Source organism: Chinchilla lanigera, unplaced genomic scaffold, assembly GCF_000276665.1.
Source record: "Chinchilla lanigera isolate Chin_1 unplaced genomic scaffold, ChiLan1.0 scaffold00055, whole genome shotgun sequence".
Lineage (NCBI taxonomy): Eukaryota > Metazoa > Chordata > Mammalia > Rodentia > Chinchillidae > Chinchilla > Chinchilla lanigera.
This window is the reverse complement of record NW_004955456.1, coordinates 10,297,434-10,324,733: the sequence shown is the minus strand read 5'-3', so window position 1 is coordinate 10,324,733 and position 27,300 is coordinate 10,297,434. Positions and strand designations below refer to the sequence as shown.

The 27,300-nt window shown below is 45.8% G+C and overlaps 1 protein-coding gene across 6 annotated transcripts in view; it reads left to right on the top strand.

The window, feature by feature from the left end:
• Positions 1-27,300, top strand: part of Auts2 (autism susceptibility candidate 2) — a gene marked incomplete in the record, with an annotated part of 1,123,237 nt that overhangs the window by 1,093,028 nt on the left and 2,909 nt on the right. For 3 of the 6 annotated variants that reach the window (XM_013520551.1, XM_013520555.1, XM_013520557.1), the window contains 13 exon segments: positions 2,280-2,751; positions 3,959-4,212; positions 5,183-5,424; positions 7,207-7,251; positions 10,744-10,839; positions 13,164-13,235; positions 14,477-14,506; positions 16,191-16,262; positions 19,426-19,567; positions 22,461-22,538; positions 23,411-23,494; positions 24,633-24,855; positions 27,016-27,300. In XM_013520551.1, coding sequence (XP_013376005.1) covers positions 2,280-2,751; positions 3,959-4,212; positions 5,183-5,424; positions 7,207-7,251; positions 10,744-10,839; positions 13,164-13,235; positions 14,477-14,506; positions 16,191-16,262; positions 19,426-19,567; positions 22,461-22,538; positions 23,411-23,494; positions 24,633-24,855; positions 27,016-27,300 — 2,095 coding nt within the window. 6 annotated transcript variants of the gene reach the window in all.

Here is a 27,300-nt window from a genome sequence, read left to right as displayed (position 1 = left end):
GACAGAGTGAGCTACATGTACTTGCCGGGATGCTTGCCTGTGTGTTTCGAATGTGCTTTATTACTTGCAGAAGTAAATTTAAACATTGTCCTTTGGCAAAGGAAGTCTTCTTTTTATGTGAGGGAAAAGCTTTAATTGAACATTAAATTTTGGGGGGAATTTGAATATAAACTTCACCAAAATAGAAAAGATGGATGGATTCCTTATACTTAGTGCAGGCAGAACAGAGCACTGGCACAAAAGGATGAGAACATGTTCCTGCCATTGTGTCAAGCACAATAATCCTAAGTTAGCTGTCTGTGTAGGAGGAGTCCCCGCTTGTGCGCGTAGGCTTCTTCTCCAGTAAATCCCTCCTCTCATGCTGTGCTCCTAGCTTTCTGTGCTGTTGGTGCTTCCTGTCCCAGACCCGAGTCACGGGCCCGCATGTGTGAAGCTTTCAGTTTTCAGTGTGTTCTGTGATGGCTTCAGTGTGTCCTGGAGTAGACTTTTGTGAAAGAAAAATTCAGGAGATCTGTAAAGGAATAGAAAAAAAGCATGAGCAAAGCCAGACTGCTGGCTCTGGCATCTGCAGGCAGAGGAACTCCTGTGCCACCAGGTCGCTCCACTGGCGGGCAGGGTCTGCCTGCACATCCAGGAGGACCTCACGTCATCTTTGAGCAGTGACAAACCAAGGTTTGGGAACCCCTAAAACTGAAGCTGTTATCAGAAGCAAAAAGCTTCCTTAAAAGGCTCTTAAGCCACAATGGACAGAAGTATGCATGAGCAGGATGTCATAAATCCTGGTCACTTGTCTCCGGGGCCTTGTGGCATCCTGGGTACCTGAAACAGGTCAAGGAGGCAGCTGTCTTTCCATCCTGTTGGCACTTTTTGCGGGCTTCTCACTGAGACTCGAAATTAGCCAAGTGTGTGTGAGGCAGAAATGTGCTTTGCTTATAAACGCAGGGCTAGTTTCTGCTTTTGTTGCGCACATTGCGGGTTTGAACTGTTTTACCAAAAGAACAAATAATGGATTGCAAATAATGGATTACTTGGATGCAAATTCCAGGGAAGAAAAGTGACTAACAAGTATACGAACACCGGAGTACACAGGCAGAAAAAAACCCAACCAGCATGAACATCACATGCATTCCACGCTAATATAGGGACATAGGAAGACAGGTTCATGCCCAGGGTAGTTCATTTAGGAATGCCTGAACGATACCGTCCTGGCAGAGAATACTCCTCCTATTGAGTTATACTCTTGCTATTGCTAAACTGCATCGTAACAAAAGAAAAAGGATGTATCTTTGTAGCACAAAAATACAAGAAAGGTAGTTTCCTCCCAGATGCATACAAAAACACAAACTGTTCATTGGGGCTCTTCCTTTATATTTAACTTCATATTGATCTGTCATTCTTCTGTTTGTATGGAATTTGGATTATGGAGTAATCAAAGACACCATTATACTAGATGTGACATTTGGATCTTTTGACCTTTAGCGGTAAGCATACTGTAGCTTTTAAATTCATATAGGAACATCTGTTTTCTATATTTTTTCATAATTGAAGAAGCTTGCTTAAATTTTACATCCAAGTTTAATCTCAGCATGTAGTATCTGCACCCTTTGATCTCAGGTGGGTGGGGACCCCCACATGGTCAAAGGGGAATCCCTTAAAAGAGCTGGGAAATGTGGTTGACCATAAATTTGATTTACATTTCCGTCTGCAGCCTTGATCTCAGATATTGGTGAGATGGCTGGAGGACTTAGGAGGCCTGACTTTGACTGGAAATTCAGCACTTCTAAACAGAAACTTGTTCCTCTAAATGTCAAGTGTGTCTTTTTGGCCAAAATGCAAGAGGGAGAGAGAAAGAAGGCCAAGAAAACATCTGTGTGTTGTTAAACAACATTGCTTCATTTGCTTTTGAAAATACTTCCCTTTTATACATTCAACAACTGTTTATTTTAAAAGGGAAAAATTTACTTGTCAGCTATTGTTTCTTCATCGTGCCCCATAAAAGACTTTGCGGAGATTAAGGAAAACACTCATTCTGGGACTCACCCTGGCCCTGTGGTGTCCTCTCTCCCGCCAGGGACAAAGGCTGCTCCCAGCTTTCCTGTCTCATCTCCTGCTGTCCCTTTTCACAGGGACCGTAACTCCAAGGCCTGCACCGGGGAAGGCAGGGCAGGAAGCTGACGGCATTGTTGGGACTCTATGGCCCAGCCTCGGAGGGTGCCTCTCCCCTCACTGCATGCCCATAACTCACTGCCTGTGGTTTTGTCTTTGCTCTCTCCGTACAGATCCGGAGTTAGGTGTTGGCACGCTGCCCGAACATGACAGCCAGGATGCAGGGCCGATTGTCCCCAAGATATCTGGTCTAGAGAGGAGCCAGGAGAAGAGCCAGGACTGTTGCAAAGAGCCCATCTTTGAGCCCGTGGTGCTTAAAGACCCCTGTCCTCAGGTCCCCCAGCCACTACCCCAGCCGCCCGTGGAGCCCCAGCTCCGAGCTCCTTCTCCGGATCCTGACTTGGTACAGCGAGTGGAGGCCCCTGCCCAGCCGCCCCCTCCGAGTACTCAGCCGCCACAGGGCCCCCCAGAGGCCCAGCTGCAGCCCGCCCTGCAGCCTCAGGTGCAGCGGCCACCCCGGCCACAGTCCCCCACTCAGCTGCTTCACCAGAGCCTCCCGGCAGTGCAGGCCGCCCCGTCGTCCCAGAGCCTCTCCCAGCCGCTGTCCGCCTACAACAGCAGCAGCTTGAGCCTCAACAGTCTCAGGTGAGTCTGCCATTCTTCTGCATGACTCCTGGGGACGAGCACAGGGATGGGGACCGGGCGCCTCCAGGAACCTGGTGTTACCTCCTTGAGGCTTGGCCTTGTTTTGTCTCTGAGGCTTGCACATGGGTGAGACTCAGGCCTCCCAGGAAAGACCAAGCTGGGGTGGGCGTGAGGAGTGAAGGCAGGAGGAGAAGGCTCAAGAAAGAGGCCCAGGCCTGTGCTGGGAGCCAGCGGTGGTGGGAGTGGCGAGTGATGCTCAGAGGGGCGTCCCTTTGCCTCCGGGGGAGGGAGTCGGAAGGACAGCTACGTCTGTGCAACTCCAGAAGGTTGGCACCCAAGGACTGTTCTGGTTTGGGGTGTTTTCACTGGGATTTGTCTGCTCCTGTGTGGGCAAAGAGCTAGAGAAGAAACTAGTAGCGGTGGAGAAGAAGAAATGGGTGCCGGCATGGAGAGTGAGACTCTCTGTGGTCTTTGTCAGGCTAGGAAGCAAAGTCCAGTAGTGCAGAGGAAAACTGAAGGAAAGAGGCAGGAAGCCCAGATGCGGGGCCGGCGGGAGCAACCCCTGGTTGTCCGGGGTTAAAATTCTAACTCCGCAGATCTCTTGAGGCTTCGTATCATTGTTACTGTTTTCCTTTTGGAAACCTGGTGACTTTGGTGGCTCAGGGACTTGCTTTTTCCTGTCTGGGACAGGTACAGTGTGGCCTCAGGGAGGCAGGGTTCTTTCCAAGGGGCCAGGCCATTCCCACCATTCACTTGGCCTCTAGCCAAAAGGCTGGCAGGAGGCGCGGGCACCTGGCCCCGTCTCCTCCTTTCATTTCTCCGCCAGCAGGGTAGCCGTGGACAGGGCGAACGCAGAGCCTCAGCTCTGCCGCTTCCTAGCAAGCAGGGCTGGACGAGAACGGAAGGGTGGAGGTGAGAGTGGGCACAGAAGGAGAAAAGCCCTGAGGGCCAGGCGGAGCCAGCTGTCCCGAGCCAGGTGCGCAGCAGTTCTGGGGCAGTGGTTCCCGCTGGCCACGTCCCTGGGAATGAGGGAAGGGTGTGCAGGAGTGGAGATTGCACGCAGCTGCTGTGCATTGGCGAGGATCTGGAAAGAAGGAAGGGCAAGACAGGACAGATTCAGTGCATCTGGGCGGGGAGATGAGGTCTACTTTGAGAAAACAAATTGCTCACCTCTCTTTGCTTTCTTCTTTCCTTCTTACTCCAACAGCAGTAGCAGAAGCAGCACTCCAGCGAAGACTCAGCCCGCCCCCCCTCACATCTCCCACCACCCCTCCGCCTCCCCGTTCCCCCTCTCCCTGCCCAATCACAGCCCCCTGCACAGCTTCACACCCACCCTCCAGCCCCCCGCACACTCACATCACCCCAATATGTTTGCCCCTCCCACTGCTTTGCCTCCTCCACCACCACTGACATCAGGGAGTCTGCAGGTCCCCGGACACCCTGCCGGGAGCACTTACTCAGGTAGGACACGGATGCGGGCCATGCGCACCTTTGTCCACTGTCCCTTGCTAAGAGACCTCATCACTGTTTGCACTGTCCCTGAGAGCCAGACTGTGTTTATGAACAGTTTTGTGCTTTCTTGGATATATTCTTGTAATTGTCCTTTCATCGTCTGTGGCTAGAGGTTCAGCAGAAATACAGTGGGTACTAACCAGGCACAGCCTAGTAAGTGGTTGGACAGAGTCACAACGCCTTTCCCGCCAAGTTCGCCACTGGGTGGGAAATCCCAGCTGCTGTGTGCCTTGAGCTCAGCCAGAGCAATAACAGCTTTCCCAGGGCCATTTCCACTTCACTGCAGGATTTCAGGTTGCATCCCGGCCTAAGAGGCTTGTTTCTGTTCACTAGTGTCTTCTGCCGCCTTCTTGGGAGGAGGAGATGCACTTTCTGTGGCAATATAGTCCAGAGTTTAGAGAACAGACTTACTGTTAGATTTGGGGTCCTCATCTCCTCATCTGCATTAATCAGGCCAGTGTCCCAGTGTTGGTCCAATCTAGCCATGTTACGCCAAACTGTAGAGCAGTGAGTGGCCTTGGAAAGGGCATGAGACCCCTGCCATGGTAACAGCTGCTAATGGTTAGTGTGCCCTAAGCACTTGACCCCTAGCCCCTGGAACTATGGGTTCTAACAAACCTTGAGGTCAGCCGTGTTGATGTCCCCAAGTCACACATGGGAAACTGACTCATAGGTAGGATGTTCGCCATGCCAGGGCTCAGTCAGCGCAGGAACAGGGCTGTTTGGCCTGGAGTCAGTTCACCCCGCTTCATGGGTTGTGCCTCTCTATCCCAGAGCCTTCCTGGCTCCACCCTGGTAGCTCCCCCGCTGCCGTATCCTCAGCCCCGTATCCTTCCAAATGAAAGCCTTGATGTCCTGTTCTAAAGGCAACAGCCATTACTACAAAGGTGTTCATGGTCTCCCTTCTCTTCTTTTCCAGAGCAAGACATCTTGCGCCAGGAACTGAACACACGTTTTCTGGCCTCTCAGAGTGCTGACCGCGGGGCTTCCCTGGGCCCTCCGCCCTACCTGCGGACAGAGTTCCACCAGCACCAGCACCAGCACCAGCACACGCACCAGCACACGCACCAGCACACCTTCACGCCATTCCCCCACGCCATCCCACCCACCGCCATCATGCCGACGCCAGCACCTCCCATGGTGCGTACCCCAGGCAGAAATGTGAGGATAAGTCGAGCACAACTCTTTTCTTTCTGCAGCACGCTGGGGTTGGCATGGGCACTGGGGCCGCAGGAGTTGAATGGGGAGTGCCGGCTCTCTAGGGGGTCCTCAGGCCTGGCCTGTCTTTGCAGGAGAGAAGGGAGCGTGTCCCACCTCACAAGCTCTAACCTCAGGGGCCTGGCATAGGGACTTTTTTCTTTAAACAGTTGTATCTAACACTGTGGGTGGATTTTATTCTAGATGACCTCAAAATAGTCACATCTGGTATTGGTAGTTAACCTCTCCTAGTTTTGTTTAGTTTCCTTGGGCATACTGGGGATTGTATAAAAGGTTCCTCTACGAAGGACCAGCATTTCCATGCAGAATATTGGGAGTAAGGAAGGGAGAAGGCTGAGAGATCTGTGAGGAGGACTGGGCAACACCAAGTTACCTCTGCTTGTTCAGATGGTTTCCCTAAATCTACTTTGTTAGAAGTGTTCTACTCTATTTCATGACAGTGCCCTACTCCAGCACTGTTTACTCTCTGCAAGTGGTTAGGGACTGATGTACCCACAGGGACAGAACTCAGTCAGTAGTAAGAGCGACCACTGACAATGACATGGTCTTACCTGGCAATGCCCCGACTACTTAGAACTTGTTTTATTTCCTTTGACTTTTTTTAGTACTGGTAATTGGATCTAGAACCTTCTATACGTTAGACAAATGCTTTATCACTGAACTATATCCCTGTCCTTTTTTAAATTTCTGAGACAAAAGTTTCATTAAGTTACCCAGGCTTGCTTTGAATTTGCAATCCTGCTTCAGCCTCCTGAGGAGCTGGGATTATAGGCTTGAGCCACCAGGTCTGGCTAGTTCGGATTTTTGTTTTGAAAATTGGAAACTGTGATTCATAATACCATACTAGAACTCTATCCTGAGATAGAATTCTGTCTCAAACAGTATTAGAAGATTTTATTCCTTAATTTTAAATATTTAAGTAATATTTAATATTCAACATCATTGGTTGTGAGGCAGTTTATGTAGGCATCGCAAGAATAGATGTGAATTTCATGGAGGAGTTCTTGTCATACACCTTCACTTCCTCCCTTTCCTTTCTTCACCCATTTTGTTCATCTTTTTAAAATATATATTTTAGAAGAATATTAAATTGAGGCCTTACAACCAAAAAATTTCCTACAGGAAATCCTGTATCTTTTGTTTTGGAAGAACTATACTTCTCAACAACAGTCACAGTTTTAAAGGCTTCATATTTTGGAAAAGTTTCATGCTGGCCTGTTTCACAAGTAACTCAGGGTTGTGAGAGTACCCAGACATTACTACTTAGAAGAATGATAGTATACTTTTTTCTCAGAACAAAGGCTCTAAGCCCCAGCCCAAACTGCTCTGTATTTGAGTGTAATGTGTTTCAGAAGACAGCTGAATCCAGTTTGTCTGCCAAAGAAAAGATGAAAATGGAGGGAATTCTCTGGGTAAATCAGACCAAATGCTCACTTCTAAGTTACCTGGATAATTGCCTATCTTCTCTAGTTTACATGCTCGTTCTGTGTTGATCTCTAAATATAGAGTAAGACATAGTATGTCCAGGACCCACGTGTACCGTATGGGTTTTCCCATTTCTGTTGGTTTATTGTAAGGGTAACTTAGGAGCTCAGATGATTTCATGCACAGTGAGGTTATGGAGCCTGATGACAATGACACAGAAGTTGTTTAGGGTTACCTCCACTGACGCAGTGAACCAAAATGCAGATTAAGTAACTAGCTTTTGCTTTGATCCCTTTACAGTTTGACAAATACCCTACAAAAGTTGACCCATTCTACCGGCACAGTGTGAGTTATGTTACCATGCTACACATTCAATGTAACTGCTTTTGCGTTCTTGTGCTCTTGCCACAGATCAGTAAATGATTAGCGGCTTCCTTAATCATCATTGCAAGAGTTCCCATTGCACCTTGTCACTTTGGATGCTTGCTTTCGTGGCATTTTGCTTTTGGTAAAGATGCAGTATTGTCTTCTGAATCAAAAGATCATAAGCACACCCAAGACTTAAAGCAGGTGGGATGTAGTAGAGGTCGGGCCTCTATCCTGCCAAGGGGGTATCTGTGTGGAGTCATTATGGTTTCAGAGGGTAAAGTCACAGCACTTCAGCCATCAGTTGAAATGCCAGGAGCACAACTCCTGGAACTCAGTTTGAATTGTGTCCTCTAAATACAAAGCTCCTTATCTTCTTTACTCAACTTCAAAAAGTAGATTTTCCTTTACGTATAGAGCCCTCTTCAGCATGGCTGATGTAGCTCTCCTGAGCTTATGTCCATTAGTTAATAAAAATATTAAAAGAATTAATTAAAAGAATTCTTAAAAGTTGAGCACAGTTTTTCTCTAAACTCATTCTTTCTATAAAAAAATGACTTGTTAATTCATTCCAGGAGTTAAATTGGTGCCAACCTGAGTTATAAGTTCAGTTATAAGACAGTTTCTCTTCATGCAAAAGGACTTGAATATGTTACCATGATATTTTGATTACAGGGTGAATACTGCATCATTTTTATCTGAAAATTTGCAAGTTTCTTTGCTTCATAGTTTATATTTTTAAGTAAAACCAGAAAAAAGAAGATTAATAGTTTGTTTGCAGCCATGTTGATCACCATATGTAATTATTTTGCTTTGGTTTTTAGATAGCATTATCATTTTAGTGCAAATGCTGCTGAATAGATCAATAAAGAGTAAATTCATTCATACTTTAAATATATAATCAGACACTGTCAAGAATGTAGCTGAGAAGTCAAGACTGAAAAATATTAGAAATCAATTGAGAATTCTTTAGAGACATTCAGAACTAACATGAGGAAATCCTCTTCAAGAGGAATTAAAAAGTGCATGTGAGTGACTTGCACCCCACAGATCCACCCAATTTTGTTAAACACTACGATACGAGAACTTAATTTTGAGTGAACTCTCAAAATCCTGTAGTCGTACGTGGGTTCATCTTCGGGCCTGCCCATACATGCTGCCATTCTGCCCTTAGTCTGTGCTTTACTTCCCACTAAGAAATAATCCCTGTAGAAAGCTCAGTGTGCTCAACAGGTGGCTCTGACTTGCTTCCTGAGAGCAACGCAGCGCCCGTGTGTGCACATTCCACAGAGTCCCGCGTGTAAGATACAGCACATGCCCTGGGCCTGAGCATCAGGAAGTTGATGTTTTATTATTTAGGCGCTTCAGGTTTTTAGTCAAGAGGGGAATAGTCAGCTACCTTTGTATTCTAAGACTTAAATAACAGAAGAAGGCAAAAGGAAAGTGGTAAGAACATACAATTTTATTGTAAATTTTAAAGGAAAAATGCCCACCTAGAGGCAGAGTAATAGAAATTTGAGTGTGTTTTAGTGTGGCGTGTATTTAATTACTCTGCCATATACAGTGTACTGCGGGAGAGTTATTTCATATTATTAGTTATAGCAGATAATATATGAAGCACTTAGTCTCCCCTGCTTTGGGGATTAGGACGTTAGAAGGGGAATTGAGATGTAGTGCACTTAAGGATCTAAAACACAATTTTAGACTTAAAAGTAGTTGTAAATGAGGGCACTTTGCTTGCAATCTCTGTTTAAGTGGATTTAGTTCAATATCAATTAGTCTAAAAAATGTTGCCGTATCATAATAAGGGAGCAAAATGAAATAAAGACCAATGGAAAAAGTACATGCTGTGAAAGCAGGATTGTGAGATGCAAATTTCAGTTATTAAAAATAGGTAACAAATGTATGAAGAAAAGCTCGTTATTATACTTTTTTAAATATACAACATAGCCTTGAAGATGAGGTGTTAGTTCTATGTCCATATGGTGCTTTAATCAAAGGAAATGGAATCAGAAAAGCAGAATCTCAGATACAATTTTTTTTTTTTTTACCGGGAATCAAACTCAGGACTTTGTGCTTGCTGGCAGGCGCTGTGCCACTGAGCTATATCCCTGGCCCAGAAATAAATTTTTAAAAGGAGGGAGAGGTGTTTGCACTCTCTTTTTCCCCTTAGTTATGCACACTGTTAGCTAACGATTGAAGAAAATTCACATTATTCATTCAGAACCGTTCTTCTGACATCCCTGAATGATCAAACTCACATGCCAACAGCATGACTTGCGTAGCATCCGCGGAGCTTGCTTATTAAATAGCAGATCAGTGGTACCTCGGTTCATGAACTTGATTTGTTCCAGGATTCTGGAGAAGATGGTCAGGTTCCCATTCGCAAGGTAAAGATGGCCACAGGTGTGTTTGGCACCTGATGCAGAGTTCACAAACAGAAACAGAATTTTGCCAAATGCCTGTTTTCGAACCAAGTTGTTTGCAAAGAAAAGCATCCATGAACCGAGCTACTACTGTATTCAAAACCGGCCATAAGAATTTGGGCTTCACAAGTTAAAACAGAAGGGCTCGGAGTACCTGAAACTCTAGGAAACAATAGTATTAAAACTAGATAGTGAGGGGCTGGGGATTTAGCTCAGCGGCAAAAGCGCCTGCCTCGCAAGCGCAAGGTCATGAGTTCGGTTCCCGGTACCGGAGAAAAACCAAAAAAACAAAAAAAAAAAAACTAGATAGTGATAACCTAGGCTTAGTACTAGCTATAGCAGAGGGTATTTCTATGCTTCTGTAATCCACCTTGGAGAAAATTTGACAGCTCCATTTAAAGTATACACTGAGTCATTTTATTTTCCCCTTCCACAAATATTTGTCATCATATTAGATAAGAAAGTTAAATTGTCCTCTGGAACTGCCAACTTGTAGAACAACCTAATGAAGCAAGGATTGTGAATATGTCCTCATTTCCTCAAACTATTAAAAACCTAAAAGAACTAATTGAGTTTTAATGGCATAAAAAAACTCCTGGCATTCATAAAGACTTGCTTCTTTTTCTTCCTTTTTTTTTTTTTTTTTTTTTTAATCTTTTCTCTTTTTTTTTCTAATTAACTTGTAATTATCTGGGCCTCTTATTTGGCTCAGCTTCCCTCCTGTTTTTGATATGCATTGAAAGCTCCAACCATTTAGGACTTCTCTGCGATTTACCAATTAATAATTAGAAAAGCTCCCTTTCTAATGATGTCCTCATCTGGGGCATCATTTGTTGGCTGATTGATTCTGAACTACTTTTAACTTTTTAAGTTAAACATTCACAGCACATCTGTGTGATCATTTCATCATGGCTTCTTGGCTAATAGCATCAAACTGAGATTACTTGGCTTGCTAATGTTGGTGTCTTTCTATGGGAAGGGAATTTGAGTATATCATTTGCCTCCTACTAAAATGGCTTTTCTCCCTCTCCGTCTTTGGCAACAGCTCTTCCACTCCTATCCTCCTGCAGTATCGGGCATCCCCCCCATGATCCCACCCACTGGCCCTTTTGGTTCACTACAAGGAGCATTTCAGCCCAAGGTAAGAACCTTACAGTGAAGACGCACAGGCACGTGTCTAATGGAGTCCCCCGCTAGGCATGCAGGTGACTCTGCATCTTGCCTGCCCAGTGACTACTTCGTCAGATACAAAGTGACCATGGGGAGGAGGGTGAGAACATTTTTCTTCAATCCATCTAGTCCTAAACCTCAGCAAATATTTTATGTTTCAGTGTGTACTACCATGTAATCTCAGTTGAGCTAAGATTTTCTTTGCTCTGTGAAATATGCAGAATATATAGTACACATATGTTAGGTTTTGTGGGTTTTTTTTCCAATCCTGTGACAGCAGCTTAGTCAGGAATCCCATGAAATGTCAGACATATGTGCACCAAGTTGTCCTTGCTTCTAATAGAAGGGGACAGGGGACAGAGGTTCCCAGACTAAAGCTGTGTCCTGTGAATTGTTCAGGGGAAGATTCTTCTGGCTGTTCGCCCTCTCTAATCTTGTCAGCCCCATCTTTCTGTGAATAGGCTCTGCCTGCAGGTGGAGGGCAGCCGCCTCCCTTTCGGTATCGTTCCTTCTCTACTCACACACAGTTTTCCAAGAGACCCCCGCCATGGTCACACTTGCCAAATTCAGGACTCTGTCATCTGTTTCCAACATTCTAGGATGAAATCAGGCCCTTGCGCATTGTAACTGAATTCTTTTGTCAGGGATGTGCTGCTCAGCTGGGGCTGTAGTTACCTCTGAGGGTCAATAAGGAAGAATAATTTTCAAAATAATTTAAAAATCTATTTTAGGTCCTTTTTAACTTTCATATAAAAAAAAAGGTACTTCTCCTGTTGGTAACATTCTCAGATTTTAAAACAAGATAGTGTACTGTGTGTGTGTGGTTTTCTTTTTTCCCCTCACCCCCATTTCTAAAATAAACATACATTTTGGGCCACACTCATCTGCATTTCCAAAGGCATATTGCCTTAACACTAGAAATAGGGAAAGAAATTAAAAGGCACTGGGGTGGGGTGGCTACACCTCAAACTCACATGCAGTAGCATGGAACTTCAGTTTGTAGGTTATATATACATGGGGCTTTTATGATGGCCATGGTTAAAGCCTCCTATCTTGAGATAAAATAATGGTGATTTTTAAATGCCTTCCTCCCGATCTACTCTTCACTACTCCCTCAGACCCTGGTCTGTCCTCTCTAGGCTGGGACAAATCTCCAGTGCATCCCCAAACAGACTGGTAGGTCATTTAATAAATTAGACTATTTCCCTCACTCAGAATTATCCAATCACACAGAAAACTACATCTGGGCAAGAAAGTGTCTCTCCTGGTGTTGAAATAGGCCTTTCCAGGCCATCTTCCTGATTGAATATGTAGATTGCGGTTCATTAGTGGAGTTCTTCATATGTATGCAAATCAGGCTGTTAACAACTCCAGCTTAATTGTTAGTTGTACTGCAGCTGATTGCTTTTCTTTCTTTCATTCCTCTTTTCCCCCCTTCTCCTTGTTGGCAAGCTCAGGCCTAAACTTGAGCTTTTTCTACGTGAGTTAACTTGTATGGGGCTGTGCATAGAGGTTGTGATTTCTTAAATAAAATAACTGGTGTGAGTTTTTAGATACTTTTCCCATGAGATGGTAGTGACTCCACCCAAAGTAGACTTTGGGTTGTTGCTAATTCAAAGGACAAAAGCCTACTGATAAGGTTAATATTATTATTGATATTTTAAAATGGTAGTGGGAATAAGGGGAGACAAAAGCAAAATGTAATAGTAGATCTGTGTGGTCCCTAAATTAGGTTCTCTTGTCCCATTTCCACTGCTGCTAATGAATAATTACTGAGTGTAATTTCTGGTTATTGTGTGCTAGTTAAAATTTAGAAAGTTAGCTTAATGTCTATAAAATACCGTCAGCTTTTCTGATGAGAAGCACCTGACACTGCCAATTATAACATTCACTTGAGCATTTCTTGGAATGTTGGGTGATAAAGCAAAAAGAAAAACAAGAGTGTCAGTCCTGTGGGTTCTGGGAAGAAGAGAGGTTTTAGGGGACAGCGTTTTTTGTGTGTTGCTGCTCTTTGGGTCCTGTGCTTTTTATTGCCGTGAAATGTGCTGGGGGGCCTCCTCTCTGGTTTAGACAGACGCCACGGTGAGAGAGCAAGCAGTCACTGGCCAGAGCCCCTGCAGAAAACCGGAAGCAAATTCTCGTAGAGAGCATGCATGGTCACCGAGAAAAATAGGTCTCAACCCAGAATGAAACAAGCAAATGAAGTTACACTTCTGTCACTTAGAATGAAGGAAAGATCTTGCTTTTATGTCCCGTGTTCTGTGCTTCCTAAGCTGTGGTCTAATTGATTTGTAGACATCCAACCCTATCGATGTCGCTGCTCGGCCTGGGACAGTCCCACACACTTTACTTCAAAAGGACCCGAGGGTACGTGCAAAGTCAGGCTTGGTCTCAGGTAACACCAGGGGTGTTTGCGCCCCTGCCCACCCAGCGCTTCCACCTCTGCAGCCCATTTGCAAGAGCTGCTGTTTCAGCACTCCCTTTGAGTTTGTGCAAGAAAGTGACAGTCATTCTTAGGAGATAAATGCTCTCCTGGAGATCTAGGATAACACCAGGGGCAGATTTGCCAGTGAGAAAAGACAGGAAGGAAGAGCTTACTTAGGGTCTGAGTCCAGAAACTGGACACTGCTTGTCTGGTTTCTACTCAACCACTCTTCTCTGTCTATAACTCCTTAAATTTCTCTTACACAAAAGAAATAACTGCAGCATTTTTTTAAATGGAAAAGCACTGAATGCTTTTCTTCCTGGAAGTCAGGACTTACCCCACTTGCCTGAGGTCAAGAAGTTACAGAGCCGTACTGCCCTTGTGGCCCTCTATTTTTAATGGTGCAAGGATCCCTAGTGCTCTGGAGCTAAATAAAATATCCATTATGCTCTGGTTGTGTTATTTGTCAATAATTTATAATGCCACCTGCCTCCAAAAAAAGAATTTGATGTTATGCAGTAGATATAGTCTTATCTATTGAATATTGTTTATATTTATCTTTATAGTAAATGCAAAAAAAAAAGGATTACCTTTTATAATATTGTCTTATTCACTGGGTAAAGACAGTCAGAAATCAATGAGGAGAGTTAGGTAGTACTTAAAAATGACTCCACTGAGTATTTTTATAATGCTTAGTGCATTTCTTGAAGACGTCTAACACATGTAGGTGATGCACAGTTGTGGAAGGGAGGATGTTTCAAAAGGGAGCTTGGCTCTCCCACCTGGAGAGAACAGTTCTCCCTAGGTAGCCTGTGGCACCTGCCCTTCAGCCTGGGTCCGCAGGTCTGTTTTGGCTCACCCAGGATAGTGTGGAAGACACTGAAGACGGGGTGCCTCTGACAAGTTACCCAGCACATCGTGGCGCCAGAGGGCACGCTGCCATTGATTCAGCTTGTACAGGGGCTTGTCAGTGTAGATGTTCCGAGACCCGGGATGTGGGGGAGGGGACACTTGGTACTTTCGATAGTGTGAAAATGGGCTAATTATTCTCTAAAAGGGCTTCATTTAAAAGTAAAATTCTAACATTTTAATTTCCCCTCCTAATGAAGCACTACAAATTTGTTAATTAGAGCAATTGTTTGAGTGACAGGCGTGTAACCAAGTTGTCATTTTCTCTTCACAGTTGACAGATCCTTTCAGACCTATGTTAAGGGTAAGAAAGCTTCTTCTAGAACTGTTTTGCAACCTCTGTTTGACTCCCTGTGGGTTAAAAATACAAGTCGATAGCAAGAAAATGAGGCTTAGAAATGTTGGAAGGAAAGGTCGGAATAACGGGTTGGGTTTTGCAGGTAGTATAATTAAAAATAGCCTAAATTTTTTTGCTTTGAGTGTTGGAGAAAGCCAAGCCACTGGCTTTTTTATTCTTGTAACAGATAAATTTCAAGTGAGTCAGATTCTGGTATTAGTAAATCTGCTAAAGGGTTTGACTATTTGAATCTTAAGGGGAAAGATTTAAGCTAGAGGCTGAAGTTAATCTTTCTTACCCTTAGAAAACACAAATGTTGGATCTGTTTGTTTTGGCTAGTAATTCCCTTTTTCAGAACTAAGTAACATTGGCTTACCATAACCATCAGGCCTATTTCTCTCGTGCAGGAAGGGATACTAAAGGAATTGGTTTGTTCAACATCTTGTTAAAAGCAAAATGTTCCTGAGGCTGGAACCTGGCCAGCAGATGACCTCTGAGTGGGGGCTGGGTGCCAGAGACAAAGGTGGTGGGTGGTTGGATGGAAGATGGATGGACAGTAGATTTCCTACATAATCTGTTTCTGGTGCATACTGTCAGATAATTCAGTTTTCCCAAAGGGGAAAAGATCTTTGTCAACACTTAGATGAGGCAATGTGCTGTGATTTTTTTTTTGTTTTTAATAAAACCATAATTCCATTATAAGAGGAAGAAATGGTCCAGATTTGAATTTAAGTATGTATTTCAGGAACAATTCTTTACTACAAAAAACATAAATTTCTGTCCTTTGCCAGTGTAAAATGGGGCTTGCTTTCTTCTCATCCATCCAGGAGTGACTGAGTACGCACTTGGAGCCTGAGGGTAGATTACTTGCCCTCTAGTTGGTAGAAGAGAATCTACATGAAGTTAGTTTACTGCTCAGAAGGCAAAGCAGAAAATAATGAGATTTGGATTGATATATTACTCCTCAGCAGATAGAAGAGGGACTTGATATCCGCAGAAGCCTAGAGAGCAGGAAGGAAGAAATTCTTTTTTCTTCTCTCTTTTCTTCTCTTCTCTTAACTTAGTAGTGGACCATGCTCACCAACACAAGTGGATAGTTGGCTCTTAGTGAAACATTTGTGGTCACTGGGCTTAAATTTAAATAGGATACATTTCTTTTTACCCCTTTGAGGGTTAAAAGAAAAACAGTCTTTGAGGAGGTTATGATAGGTCCTGTACCCTTTCTTGTTTTGATTTGATTCACAGACATTCCCTAATTAGCTCTTCTGAACATCTGATTTGCATTACAGCATGGCAGCATTTGTTAAGTAGGACTTCCTACTCTACCAGATCTGCCAGCTGGCACCAGAAAAGAAAGAGAAAATAAGACACAAAGTGGGCTTTTGCCATCTTGTCCTTGGTAACTGGGACAAGATGGGTTTCCTGAGCTGTAGCTGACGTCTCAGGCCCATGTGGGGGCCAATGAACTGTGACTCTCTCATGACTGGGCATTGGGCAGAGGCTGATGGGAGGCACTTGGAGGGTACAAAGCACTCTTGTTGTTTCATGAAAAAAGCCTCTGCGGCCAAGATCTGCTGAAAGTGTGGGGGAAATTGAAGGTGGTTTCTCTGAAGTGTCTTTCTTCTGACCACATTGCTCTTTCTTGTTCCAGAAACCAGGGAAGTGGTGTGCTATGCATGTTCACATCGCCTGGCAGATTTACCACCACCAACAGAAAGTCAAGGTCAGTGGGACTTCCTGGTTCAGGGCAGAGTGGAGGTAGGGAGGAATATGTGGAACACCTGAATGGGGAGTCTAAGAATGCAGAGTCTAAAAACCCATGGGCAGGAAGGGTCAAGACCCTCTTGCAAAAGCTACTGAGCAATCTTGTTAGTAATTAGAGAGACCACTAGCAAAACTGCAAACTGATAATTTCCTGGTATAGTTTTCCTTTTTGATGAATTTGTCATCTTATTGACCCAAAGGGCTTAAATATAGATTAAATCCTAAAGTAAAGGTTTGGGGATCTCATTAGAATATGAAATATGCTCCTGTTAGAATATGAAGAACAAGTAACTCAAAAGAACAAGCAGTGAATGTTTTATTTTGCTTTTTAGGTAATGATTGGTATATACTTTTCATTTTATGGCTTTGGAAAAATGATAAAGAGTACTTTATACCCTCTATGAAGAATACCATATTGAACAGCCATTAGCAATGCATATAACTAATAGTTATTCTTCCAGAAGCAGCACTGAGTTTGCAGTGATCTTCCATTATTCCTTCTGGTGACCAGTGCCAGGCATTAGAATATAGTCAGTACTGCCAGAGGCACCTGGCCAGTCACCCTGTCTGTAGATGAATTTGTGTGTGCATGCATGTGTGTGTTTTTTATCATATAGTTGAATATATCCCGTGTTTTATGGAGCCTTTATAACACAATAGGGAAAAGAACAAAACCTACAAGGAACCTGATATGGAGCCAGGGCTTGGCTTAAGGGACAAAATAACTCACAAGTCTAGATTTTAAGGCTGTGTAACTGTGGCTGGAAGAATGGTAGAAAACATCCAGTCGGGTTGTTCCAATAAGCCTCAGTTAATCTGTTGCTTCATGAACAAGCTTTTATCACCTAGCCCAGTGGTTCACGAACAAGCGTTTCATCCTAACAGCATGAGAGAGCCATCCCGAGAGTAGTCCACTGCACAGTGAAGAAGAGCGAGTCATCAGAGACGTGCTCTTGGAAGAGCGCCCCAACTCCCTGAGAAGGAATGCAGTCATTATCTACTGCGAAAGTATACTGATGAAAAATAAAAACTGAAACAAAACCTAGTTAAAAGAGGAAAAGCGAACCTCAGTGAATGAGCAAACGTGGCTAGGATATTTTGCTTTGGTTTCCAGACACCTGCTCTTGCTCTTACATCCCATCAGTGAGTTTTGCTCACTTTTACTTTATTGTTAGGTGAGGTTAAATTAGAAACCTATGTTTTAACTTCCCTAGAAAACGCTTGTGCTCTGAAGAGCTAACTAGATTTTGATGATTAGTTCAATTCACTTTTGGTTCTGGATGGCGGGGTTAGCAGAACAGTAGGTAAAGCACGTCTCCCTCTTAACTCCTTCGGTTTAAAGCAGTGAAGGATGTTGTATGTGCCACTTTAGCAACTTCTTTTCCATAAAAATGCCCCCAGTGACTTAAACTTTCATTACCCCAATTCAATTAGCAAGACCTCTTGAACGTGAGATAACTCTGTTCATCTTCCCTTCCTGGCGAACCGTTTGTAATCCCCAAGCTCCATTTTGCTTCATGGACCTAACTTGTGTTTAATGAAACTGTGCTGTGTACCATGCAATATTAGCACTAAATAATTTGGCAACCAAATGAAAGGAGGTACTCAAAAGATTTTTATAGATTTATAGTGAATTAGCAACTTAGTTTGGGGGTTTGGCTGTTACTTTGTAGTGGGACTTTCATTAGAGTATTCCCTATAGATATGGCCAGAAATCACATCGTTCCCTTTCTCTTTAACGTTCATTTACTCATTCTTTTATTGACTCACTAAGTACTTATTGAGAGTCTGCCCCCTCAGGTTACTTAGCATGCCAGGCTGAGGGCGCTCATCTCTCCTGTCTGGTTCCTTAAGTGTTCAGTAGGGAGGATCAGTGCACGTGTGCGTGGGTGACAGAGGGCTGTGTATTTCCAAAGGGTGTTGCTCCCAACGTGAGGTGCTCGCTTAGGTTTCCGTTTCAAATGAGGTCAGTGGATGAGTAGGATTTTGACCTACAGCAATAAAGGAATGGGGAACTTTCCTCATCTCCGACCCTCAACCTGCACTATGTCTACATAGATGCATTATCCGCTCTGTCATTGTACAGTAGGGCAAAGAGCACTCAGAACACAGGAAAGTCTGCGGAGGGTAAAAAGGGGGCCAGACAGAGCATTAGAGAAGTCTGAGAGGTTGGAAGAGTGAGTCAGAAGCAGGCTGGGAGCAGTGAAAGCGCAGGAGAGTGGTGGGAAGGCAGCTCGTAGCGTCAGGTCCCGGGGTCCCAGGCCACGAGAGAGAAGCATAAAGCTGATTCCAAGAGAAGAATCAAGAACGTGAGGCAACTCTGAAGCCACGCAGGGCTGCCCACCTCTAGGACAAAGCCCTGGGGAGGATCATAGGCCAATGTGTACAGACTTAGAGGAAGGTGAGCTGAAGAAGGATTAGCTTCAGGGTGGATGGCGAGGACTTCCCAACGAGAGAGAATGTCAGTACTTGTGTGGACTGACTTCCTTTTCCTCTTCTGGTAATTGGGGACAGTAGGAAAAGAAAAGGCCTATTATTTGAATCAATACCTCTCCTTTGTTTCATTTGTTGTTGTTTTTTAAATATGCAGCAGTGATCATTTGAAAATTAGCTTGTAGGCATGGAGATATTTCTTCATAATATTCAGTTACTAATGTGCTGTGATCTAGTAGAGTATGGCACAGCCGTTAAACAATTAATTTACACAGTCGATTATTCATGCAGAATTCCTAATAAAATGAGCCTTAAAACACTATCGTTTTAAAACTTGCTAAAATGGTCCTTTATAGCAAAGTAATAAACTACTCCAGGAGTAGTGCCAGTTTGAATAAATAGGATGTGGGCGTATTCCTTTATCCTCTCAGCCACAAAGTCAGAACGCTCGCTTGCAGTCTCTGATGTGAGAGGCAGTAGGCACTGCCGGTCTCTCCTAGGTGAACCCGCTTGCCTGCCCCATGAGGGTTAATGGATTCTAGGTTGCTTCATCTCACAGTGTTTGTAAACTTGAACCTGACTGGGGGTCAGCGCCCAAGTGCTCCATTCACAGAGCTCAGCCTGCCAGGCTCAGGCTCTTGGATAATACCTTGCTTGGGATTTCATCTTCGTTCCCCTTGCTGCTTTAGAAACAGATGCAGTCGGACCCACATAAGTTGGACTTTGGACTGAAACCTGAGTTCCTGAGCCGCCCTCCAGGCCCCAGCCTCTTCGGAGCCATCCACCACCCGCATGACCTGGCCCGCCCTTCAACTTTGTTCTCTGCCGCTGGTGAGTTCAGAGTGGGAGAGAAGAGCTGACAAATGCAGTTCTCTGGGAGCTAAATAAATTCTGTGTAGGCTCCATGCCGCTGCTGAGTCCCTGCCTAAAACGATATGCCTGGCACCGTCACAGTCCATCTAGGCAGACGGGCCCTGCTCTGTTGATGTTCCCTCTTGCATTAAAGAAGGAAAAAGAGGTCATCTTTCTTTTATGTGGACTCGTACTGCTTCAGCTTATTTGCTTCCATATCAAATCAGCATAACTCACAGGCATACCAAATGCTATTGAAAACGATCAGAAAGCTTGCAAGGGCGAATCGGAAGGAAGCAGCACCAGAAATTATAGAAAGATGTGCACCTGCAGGTGCTCACGGAGTGCTCAGTGACTTTGCACCATACCACTCGGCCACACTCTTTCCGGGTTCTGTGGATAACGGCATGCAACGAAGGTAGCTGCAGACAGTCTGTAATAAGGAAGTCTGACCTCTTGGGTGCTGCCTGGCTTTCTCTGCTACAGAACTTCATAGTGCCTGGCTGGGTATAGTGGTGGAGGAAATTTAGGGAGAAGAGTGTTCTGCTCATTAGACCTGTCACCTGTCCATCGGATTTGTAATTCATTTAACCTCTGAAAACACATATTCTCAAGGGTCCCTTGAGTGTACCGGAGGGAAGCTTAGGGAGAAGGGCGAGGAAAGTGCATCTGAGAACTGCCCTTCCTGCGCCAGGTACGTGCAATCCGAATGCAGCGGCCGTCCAGAATATTCAGTGGATGGCAATAGCCCCCTTGGTATCAAGGGTTCCTCAGCATTCAGTCTTTTCTAAAGTTATTTTTAATGCATACTCCCTCACAGCCTCTGGTAAATGCTCAAAAACGATGGCATTGAACCTGTTCTGGTAACAAGCTCCATAACTTCACCCACTGTGCTAAGTAGAATTTATTCTTCTGGACATCAATAATGAAGGGTCCTGCTGCTTCTGACCCTGAGAGAACAAGTTTCATACCCATCCTGCCAGCTGCCTTGCCAGGCTTTGATCCAAGACTCAATTTTGGTGGACCCATGGCTCTTCCATTGAGGAAAAGAGAAATAACCCACGTTGCAAGAAATCATCATTATTGTAGACCTTCTTGCCAGTACAAGTGAATCACCCTTGAGGGTTCATAAAATTTGCTAAGATCTCAGATTTTTCCCCATGAGTTCTGTCTAGGGACACATTTGAAGGCTGTGTTACCATGGCACCTAGCTCTGAGACAGGGCTACATTAAGAGCAATTTTTGGAGAGAAATGCAGAAATTTCTTTTTGGCTTTCATCTGAACCAAGTGAATGAATTGGCTTTTTTTGCTTCAATAATTCTGGAGCTGTAGGCATCCCTGGAGGCCTTGGGCTGAGCAAGGCTCTGGTCTTCATCGAAGCATTAATTAGCTTGTACTACACAGACAGTGTGTGGCCAAAATTGTATTTAACTGGCAACACTGGCAGTGCTGATGAATGTTCTGGAGTAGATTCGCCCTGTGGAGATAGGGTATCATTTTAGCACTTCCCAGGTGGAAAATAAGCCACCGTCTAGGGCTGGATGGACAACCCCTTGGGTGCCTTCACCTTCTGTGATTCTGTCCCAATGACTGATGTTTGTCCCATAGAGTGTGTCTTATTCTTCTACCCTTGGCCCGTAAGACCCTCCCAGCCCAGGGAACAGTAATAGAACCTTGAAGCTGAGTTACTAAGAGTACGGCAAGGAACAAACCTGCATTTCATTTGTGTCTTAAGGGCATTTATATTTGTTTATAGGAACTTAAACAAAATGTAAGAGTTGGGAAACTTTCTTAGCAAGCTAAATCCAGCTTAGTAAGTAAATCCAAGCCCTGTTTATAAAGGTAATCTTTTTGTGTTAGCGGTGTTGGATTTTGTCCAAAATGGTTATTTGCTAAAACTTTTAACTGTCATTTACAACTTGAACATGCATGTTACATTCCGCCACTTTCATCTGCTACTGGGGACTGAAGCATGAAGTAAACTAAGCCTTCTTGAGGGGCCCCTGGCAGCATTCTGGTCTCTGAGCTGCCTTCCCCACTGTGCAGTGTGTTCGTGACCTCGATGCCTGGAACTCTTAGAAGCGCTGCCTTCCCCTCCACGGACGCCCACCCTCTTTCGTTCCTTCCCCACCGTCCTCCCAGAAAAGGATTTGAGGCCCCTCAAACAAGTGCGTGTTATACGTAATGTGGAGGAAGAAATGGAGATAAAGGGAAAATGTAAGCAAGGAAGACCTTTAAGTTAGATCTTTAAGTTCCCAGGCAGGCAGAGTAAAGACTAAGAGAGCCAGTTTACGTGTTTTGCTGTTTAAAGTCTATGAATAAAGCAGCTTTTCCTGGCGCTGAAAATTGAGAGACATCAGAATCCTTCATCTCCCAGAGCCTCAAGTAACTTGGAGCGATGCGCGTCCTGGAGTTGAGCCTCGTGAGATCCTTCAGCATAGGCACATGAGAGCAAACGTTCTCCTAGGGAAAGGATGGGGACTCTGTGGAAGCCAGAGCTCTGCAGCCCAGACCTGAGCCTCAGGACAGCCCCTCGGTTGCCAGAGGTTTTCACAGTGAGAAGCTTGCCCACTGCTACATTGCTCTGTGAAGGAGGAGCCACAACCACACGTGCCCCTCTTAGAGAAGGTGGGGCGGGTCCTTCGGTGGAGAGCCTCGCTTCACCCTTGTGAACCTAGAATTTCTTCAGACTTCCTTGGCTGTAGACCTCGTCCTCTATGACCTGTAGTGGTGCCTGCAGGGGCATGGGTGGACCTTAGCCAGGTCCTTACGTTAACATTCACGCTGTGGGCACCTGGGCAAGCTGGAGACAAGTTGCTTTCTAGAAGATGGCTTCTGTGACGCCTGACTTGGTTATGTTTGACTTGCTAGGTGCTGCACACCCAACCGGAACCCCCTTTGGGCCACCTCCTCATCACAGCAACTTTCTCAACCCTGCTGCTCACCTAGGTGAGTTGGCTCCTCCTGGCAGGGACTGATGTGTGGGCCTGAGACATACCAGGCTGTGTTTCTGGTGTTCTTGCTTCGCTTGGTGGCACATCTGTGACAGTCTCCCACGCCCCACCCCCTAGTGAGGGACGATGGTGCCCTCACACATGCCACCACCTTCAGGACAGACACACTCTCCTTCGGTGGTAGATCTGCACTTAGTCTCTCTTCTGTCTAGAGTTAATCGGGGGTGCCGTGAGGGGAAGCTGCTCCTGGGTGTTTCAGGATCCTGAGGTTAGCACTGCCTGGCTCTGCCCTTTGGAGGGAGATGGTGAAATCTCACCCCACAGCTCAGGGCACCTCCAGGAGGAGATGGAAAGAAAGACATTGTGATATTATAAAGGATTTTTTATTTTGGTTATCTCGCATTTTATTGCCCTGTTAACATGTCTTTTCCTAGGAAGGGTTTATGCTTCCTGTGGTGTTTATGATCTGGTATTTTCTGCAAGCATACAGCAGATGCTGGGAGTGGTGGTACGCATAGCAACAGGCTGTAGACAGGTCTTTGTCATCTAGAGATTTACTCTTAAGATGGTTAGAGCCTGCAGAGCCCAATCCTGGGAAAGGGAAGCCAGGGCAGAAAGGCGACAGAAAATCAGCGTATGGGCACCATCCCCCTGGACAAAGGAAGAACGAGGCAAAGTGCAGCATTCTAGAAAAAGTGCCCTTGTAAACATCTTGCTAACCAGTCCCTAAGTCCAAGTACGATAAAAACCTTTCACCCAGTCCAGCAGGAGTGGGACAGGCACAGAGAAGGCAGGGGTCCCTGTTACTCTCCCCAGCTCCTGGAGCAGAGCCGGTGACCATTTTCTTCTTCCCAATCTTATTTGCAGAGCCTTTTAATCGGCCGTCTACGTTCACAGGCCTCGCAGCAGTCGGTGGCAATGCCTTTGGGGGACTTGGAAACCCTTCAGTTAGTGAGTACCTCTAACCTTCTCCAGTCTGCCTTGGACTCCTTCTCTTCTCTGACCTGCATAGGGTTCCAGGCTGTTTTAGATAAAAGGAAACTGTATTCCTGGGAAACAAACATAGGTTCTGTCATTGTAAAAAGCAGGCCAGAGCAATGGAGTCAGATGCAAGTGTGCAAAGCCACCACTCTAAAGAGATCCCTCGGTCAGCGTGTGGTGCCGAGCGGCGGGAAGGGGAGTGGAGGTGATTACAGCCCAAAGCTTACGTAACTTTATAGGTTCATCTGTATCCCATTTCTGCTAGTCAAGATTCTGGCTATAGTTCACATTAGATGTCAAAACAGCTTTAAATTTTATCTCACCTTTGGCACTGGTGGGATCACACAAAGTACACTGAAGAATAGCAGGCTCAAAATAAGGAGCTGGCAGCACTTCATGCCCCAGGACCTGCGGGAGAACCAGGTAGTTCTCTGCTGTTAAAAGTTCACGCTGAATAACAAGAAAACTGCAGCCCCATTCATGTTCTAGACAGTTTTTAGTCACCAAATCCTCAGCTGGCCTTTCTGATGCCACCTTTCATATCTCTGGAGTACAGGAGACCTAAGATGTAGCTCTGAGCCCACCGACACCATGAAGTTTTTCTTTAAAATTCAGCATGGTGAACTACACATCAGTTCAGGTCAGGGTCCTGTGTCATCTCGGGGGACACTGGTTATAGTTGGCTAAGGTTGGAGAGAGTAGCAGGCACCTTAGCAGGATGGGTAGAGGAAACCGTGTATTCTGCTTGTAGTTGAGGTTCCACACCATCATCACCCGCCTCCTGCATGCTTGGAACTTCTGCATGCACCAGATATGTTTGATCAGGTGGAAACGACACCTGTTCGGTCCTTCTCATCTGTAATCCCTCACCCCCCACCCCACATCCGCTTTTGGTCTTTTTTTTAAAGAAAAAAAACTGAGCTACACCTCCAGTGTAGGACAAGAGTTCCTCTAATGAATTTGTTAATCTCCTTTCCTTTTCCAGCTCCCAATAATATGTATTCATTTTAACTCTGAATGCTGTTAAAAGTTTTTTGGTAAGTACCTTCATTACAGCAGATTATATAATTTCTCTTAAACCTTTTTGTTCTCCACTTCACCATTTCAGCACCCAACTCAATGTTCGGCCACAAGGATGGCCCCAGTGTGCAGAGCTTTAGCAACCCTCACGAACCCTGGAACCGGCTGCACCGAACGCCTCCGTCGTTCCCGACCCCTCCGCCCTGGCTGAAGCCAGGGGAGATGGAGCGCAGCGCGTCCGCTGCAGCTCATGACAGAGATAGAGATGTAGATAAACGAGACTCATCCGTTAGTAAAGATGACAAAGAAAGGTACGGAAAGAAACCGCTCTCGAGTCCCAATGGGGGAGCCCACTCTGTGCCACGTCCCAATGGAACCGGCCACCCACCCTCCCTGTCCCAGCCTCGAGCTTCAGCTACCCAGGAGTCCCAGCTCCTCTAGGCAGCAAGGCCCCTCTCAGCTCCGGAGCCAGCGCCCCATGGCGCCCAGTGTGCCGGGACCTCAGAGTAGGACTCTAGCACAGTGAAAGATGCCCGTCTCGGAAGCAGTGACACACACAGAACATCCAAAGTCCCTGAAGCGTTAAGTTGTCCAAACGGAAATCTTCCTCTATGAGACAGAGAGTTGGAACTCTGGACCAAACACACACAGCATGAATCAATGCCATATTTGCTTTCAAGTTCGTGTAGTCCATTCAATCATCCATAGGTTTTTCTCTTTCTCTCTTTCTTTTTGTTTGCATTTAGAAAGTCATGTTTGCATTGCCTCATATTTTTCTCAAGTTTTGTTCAAACTCAAAGCCTGGGACTTACAGATAACCAGTAAAATCTTACTAACCTAAATCTAGAGAAATGCCAGCAAGAACTTTTGGGTTGGTTTCACCAGTGGATAATTAATTTTTTGACCATTGTTGTTTTGGTACGTGGTAAGCCCTGCCTAAAAAGAAGCAGCCTTACAGAGGAGATGTCTGGTAGGGTTTCTTCTGAAGAATATCCTAAGCATTCTTGATGGAGGGTCTCTTTTTTCTTTCATACACTGTATTCCTTCTGAATGAACTGGTAAGCAAGGGATGCACTCCATATGCTTAACAAGAAATACCTAATTACCGCTTACTTTGATGTCAGATCTGATCCAAGGCCTTCATTTTCTTTACTGTATATATTTTGTGTATGTGTGTATGTCCTGATAATTTTTAAATGTGCAGCTTTGCAGGCTCTAAGTACGGCAGATTAGTAGATCTGCCTCACAGGCCATTATGCTATGCGGATGAATTCCTTTCTCATCAAATCAAGTCCAAAGTTCTCTTAACCAGTGAGGAGACCATTTCAGTCTTCAGCTGTGGGCTATAACCTGGCAAATCGAGGCAGCCCAGAGTGGCCGAGCCCCAGCCCCTGCACTCCAGATGCTGAGTAGAGCTGGATGTGGCTGGCAGACCCTCTCAGGTTTGTCCTGATGGTATCGGAATGGCCTCTTGCATTGAAGTCAGGAAACTCAATGAACTTGGTGAAATACTCCTCTTCCAGCCTTCCCTTTAAGGTCATGCTTCCAGCCCTTGTCTGTTCCTAGGAAACAAGCGTTGCTGGGGCACCTCCTGAATTCTCCCCCTTGGGGCCACCCGGTCTTCTGTCTGTGGCCACCAGTTTGCTTGCCTGTGCCTCGCTTCTCTTCCTCTCATCCCTTCACAGGCTCTCCCTAGGGCTCTGCTAAGACTTGCCTGATCGTTCATCTAAGTCTCCAAGTTTTACCTTGTCCTGAATTTTCTGCCCGCATCCAAGGCAGGTCTCTGGCGTTTTTCTTTCCCTGCCTATAGATTGTTCTGTTTCCCCCACGGGGTTCTGTACTTGTGGCCCCCCTTTTCCTACTGCCCTCCTCCACTCGCCGACCAGATCTGGGCTTCCTTATCCTGCCTCTGCCACCCGAGAGTCCAGGAAGGCAGATCTCTTTCAGACCCCTGCTGTGACTAAGAGCTTGTTCTGGGCCAGCACCCTTCCCTGTGAAGAGGCCCCTGCTCTGAGGGTCAGCAGCACAAGACCCCTTGAATGTGTACGTTAGCTCTGCTTCCAGTGCTCTGTGTGCAGTGTTGGAAGGAAAATGGGCCTTGCGTGTGGGCCCTTAGGTCGTGACTCTGAACACAAACCGACTGAAAATCTGGGCAGACACCGGTGTTGCCACATGGCCGATCCGGGCCCGCGGGGCCCTGGTCCTGGTCCGTCCTGGCTCTCTGACAGTTGCCCGATCCTGACTGAGGCGCGTGGCTCTTGAACACAGGCAGGGCAGTGCCCCGCTAGACTCTCTCACCTACCTCATCCCCGGTGCTTCACCCCATTAAGCTTCCTCTGAAATCCAGGTGCTAAGACCAGGGGGCTGGCGGGAGCCACACCGGCCCGGCCTTTCCACCGCCATCTCATCGCAGCCCCCGTCCCCGCGCGAGCCCGCCTCATGCGTGTCCCGTGTCCTTCTTTCCGCCGCAGGGAAAGCGTTGAGAAGAGACACTCCAGCCACCCTTCACCAGCACCTGTCCTCCCGGTGGGCGCCCTGGGACACAACCGCAGCTCCGCCGAACAGATCAGGGGTCATTTGAACACTGAGGCTCGCGAGAAAGACAAACCCAAGGAGAGGGAGCGAGAGCACTCGGAATCGCGCAAGGACCTGGCCGCCGAGGAGCACAAGGCGAAGGAGGGCCACGCGCCCGAGAAGGACGCGCACGGCCACGAGGCGCGCGCCGCGGGCGAGGAGGCCAAGCAGGGGCCCCGCGC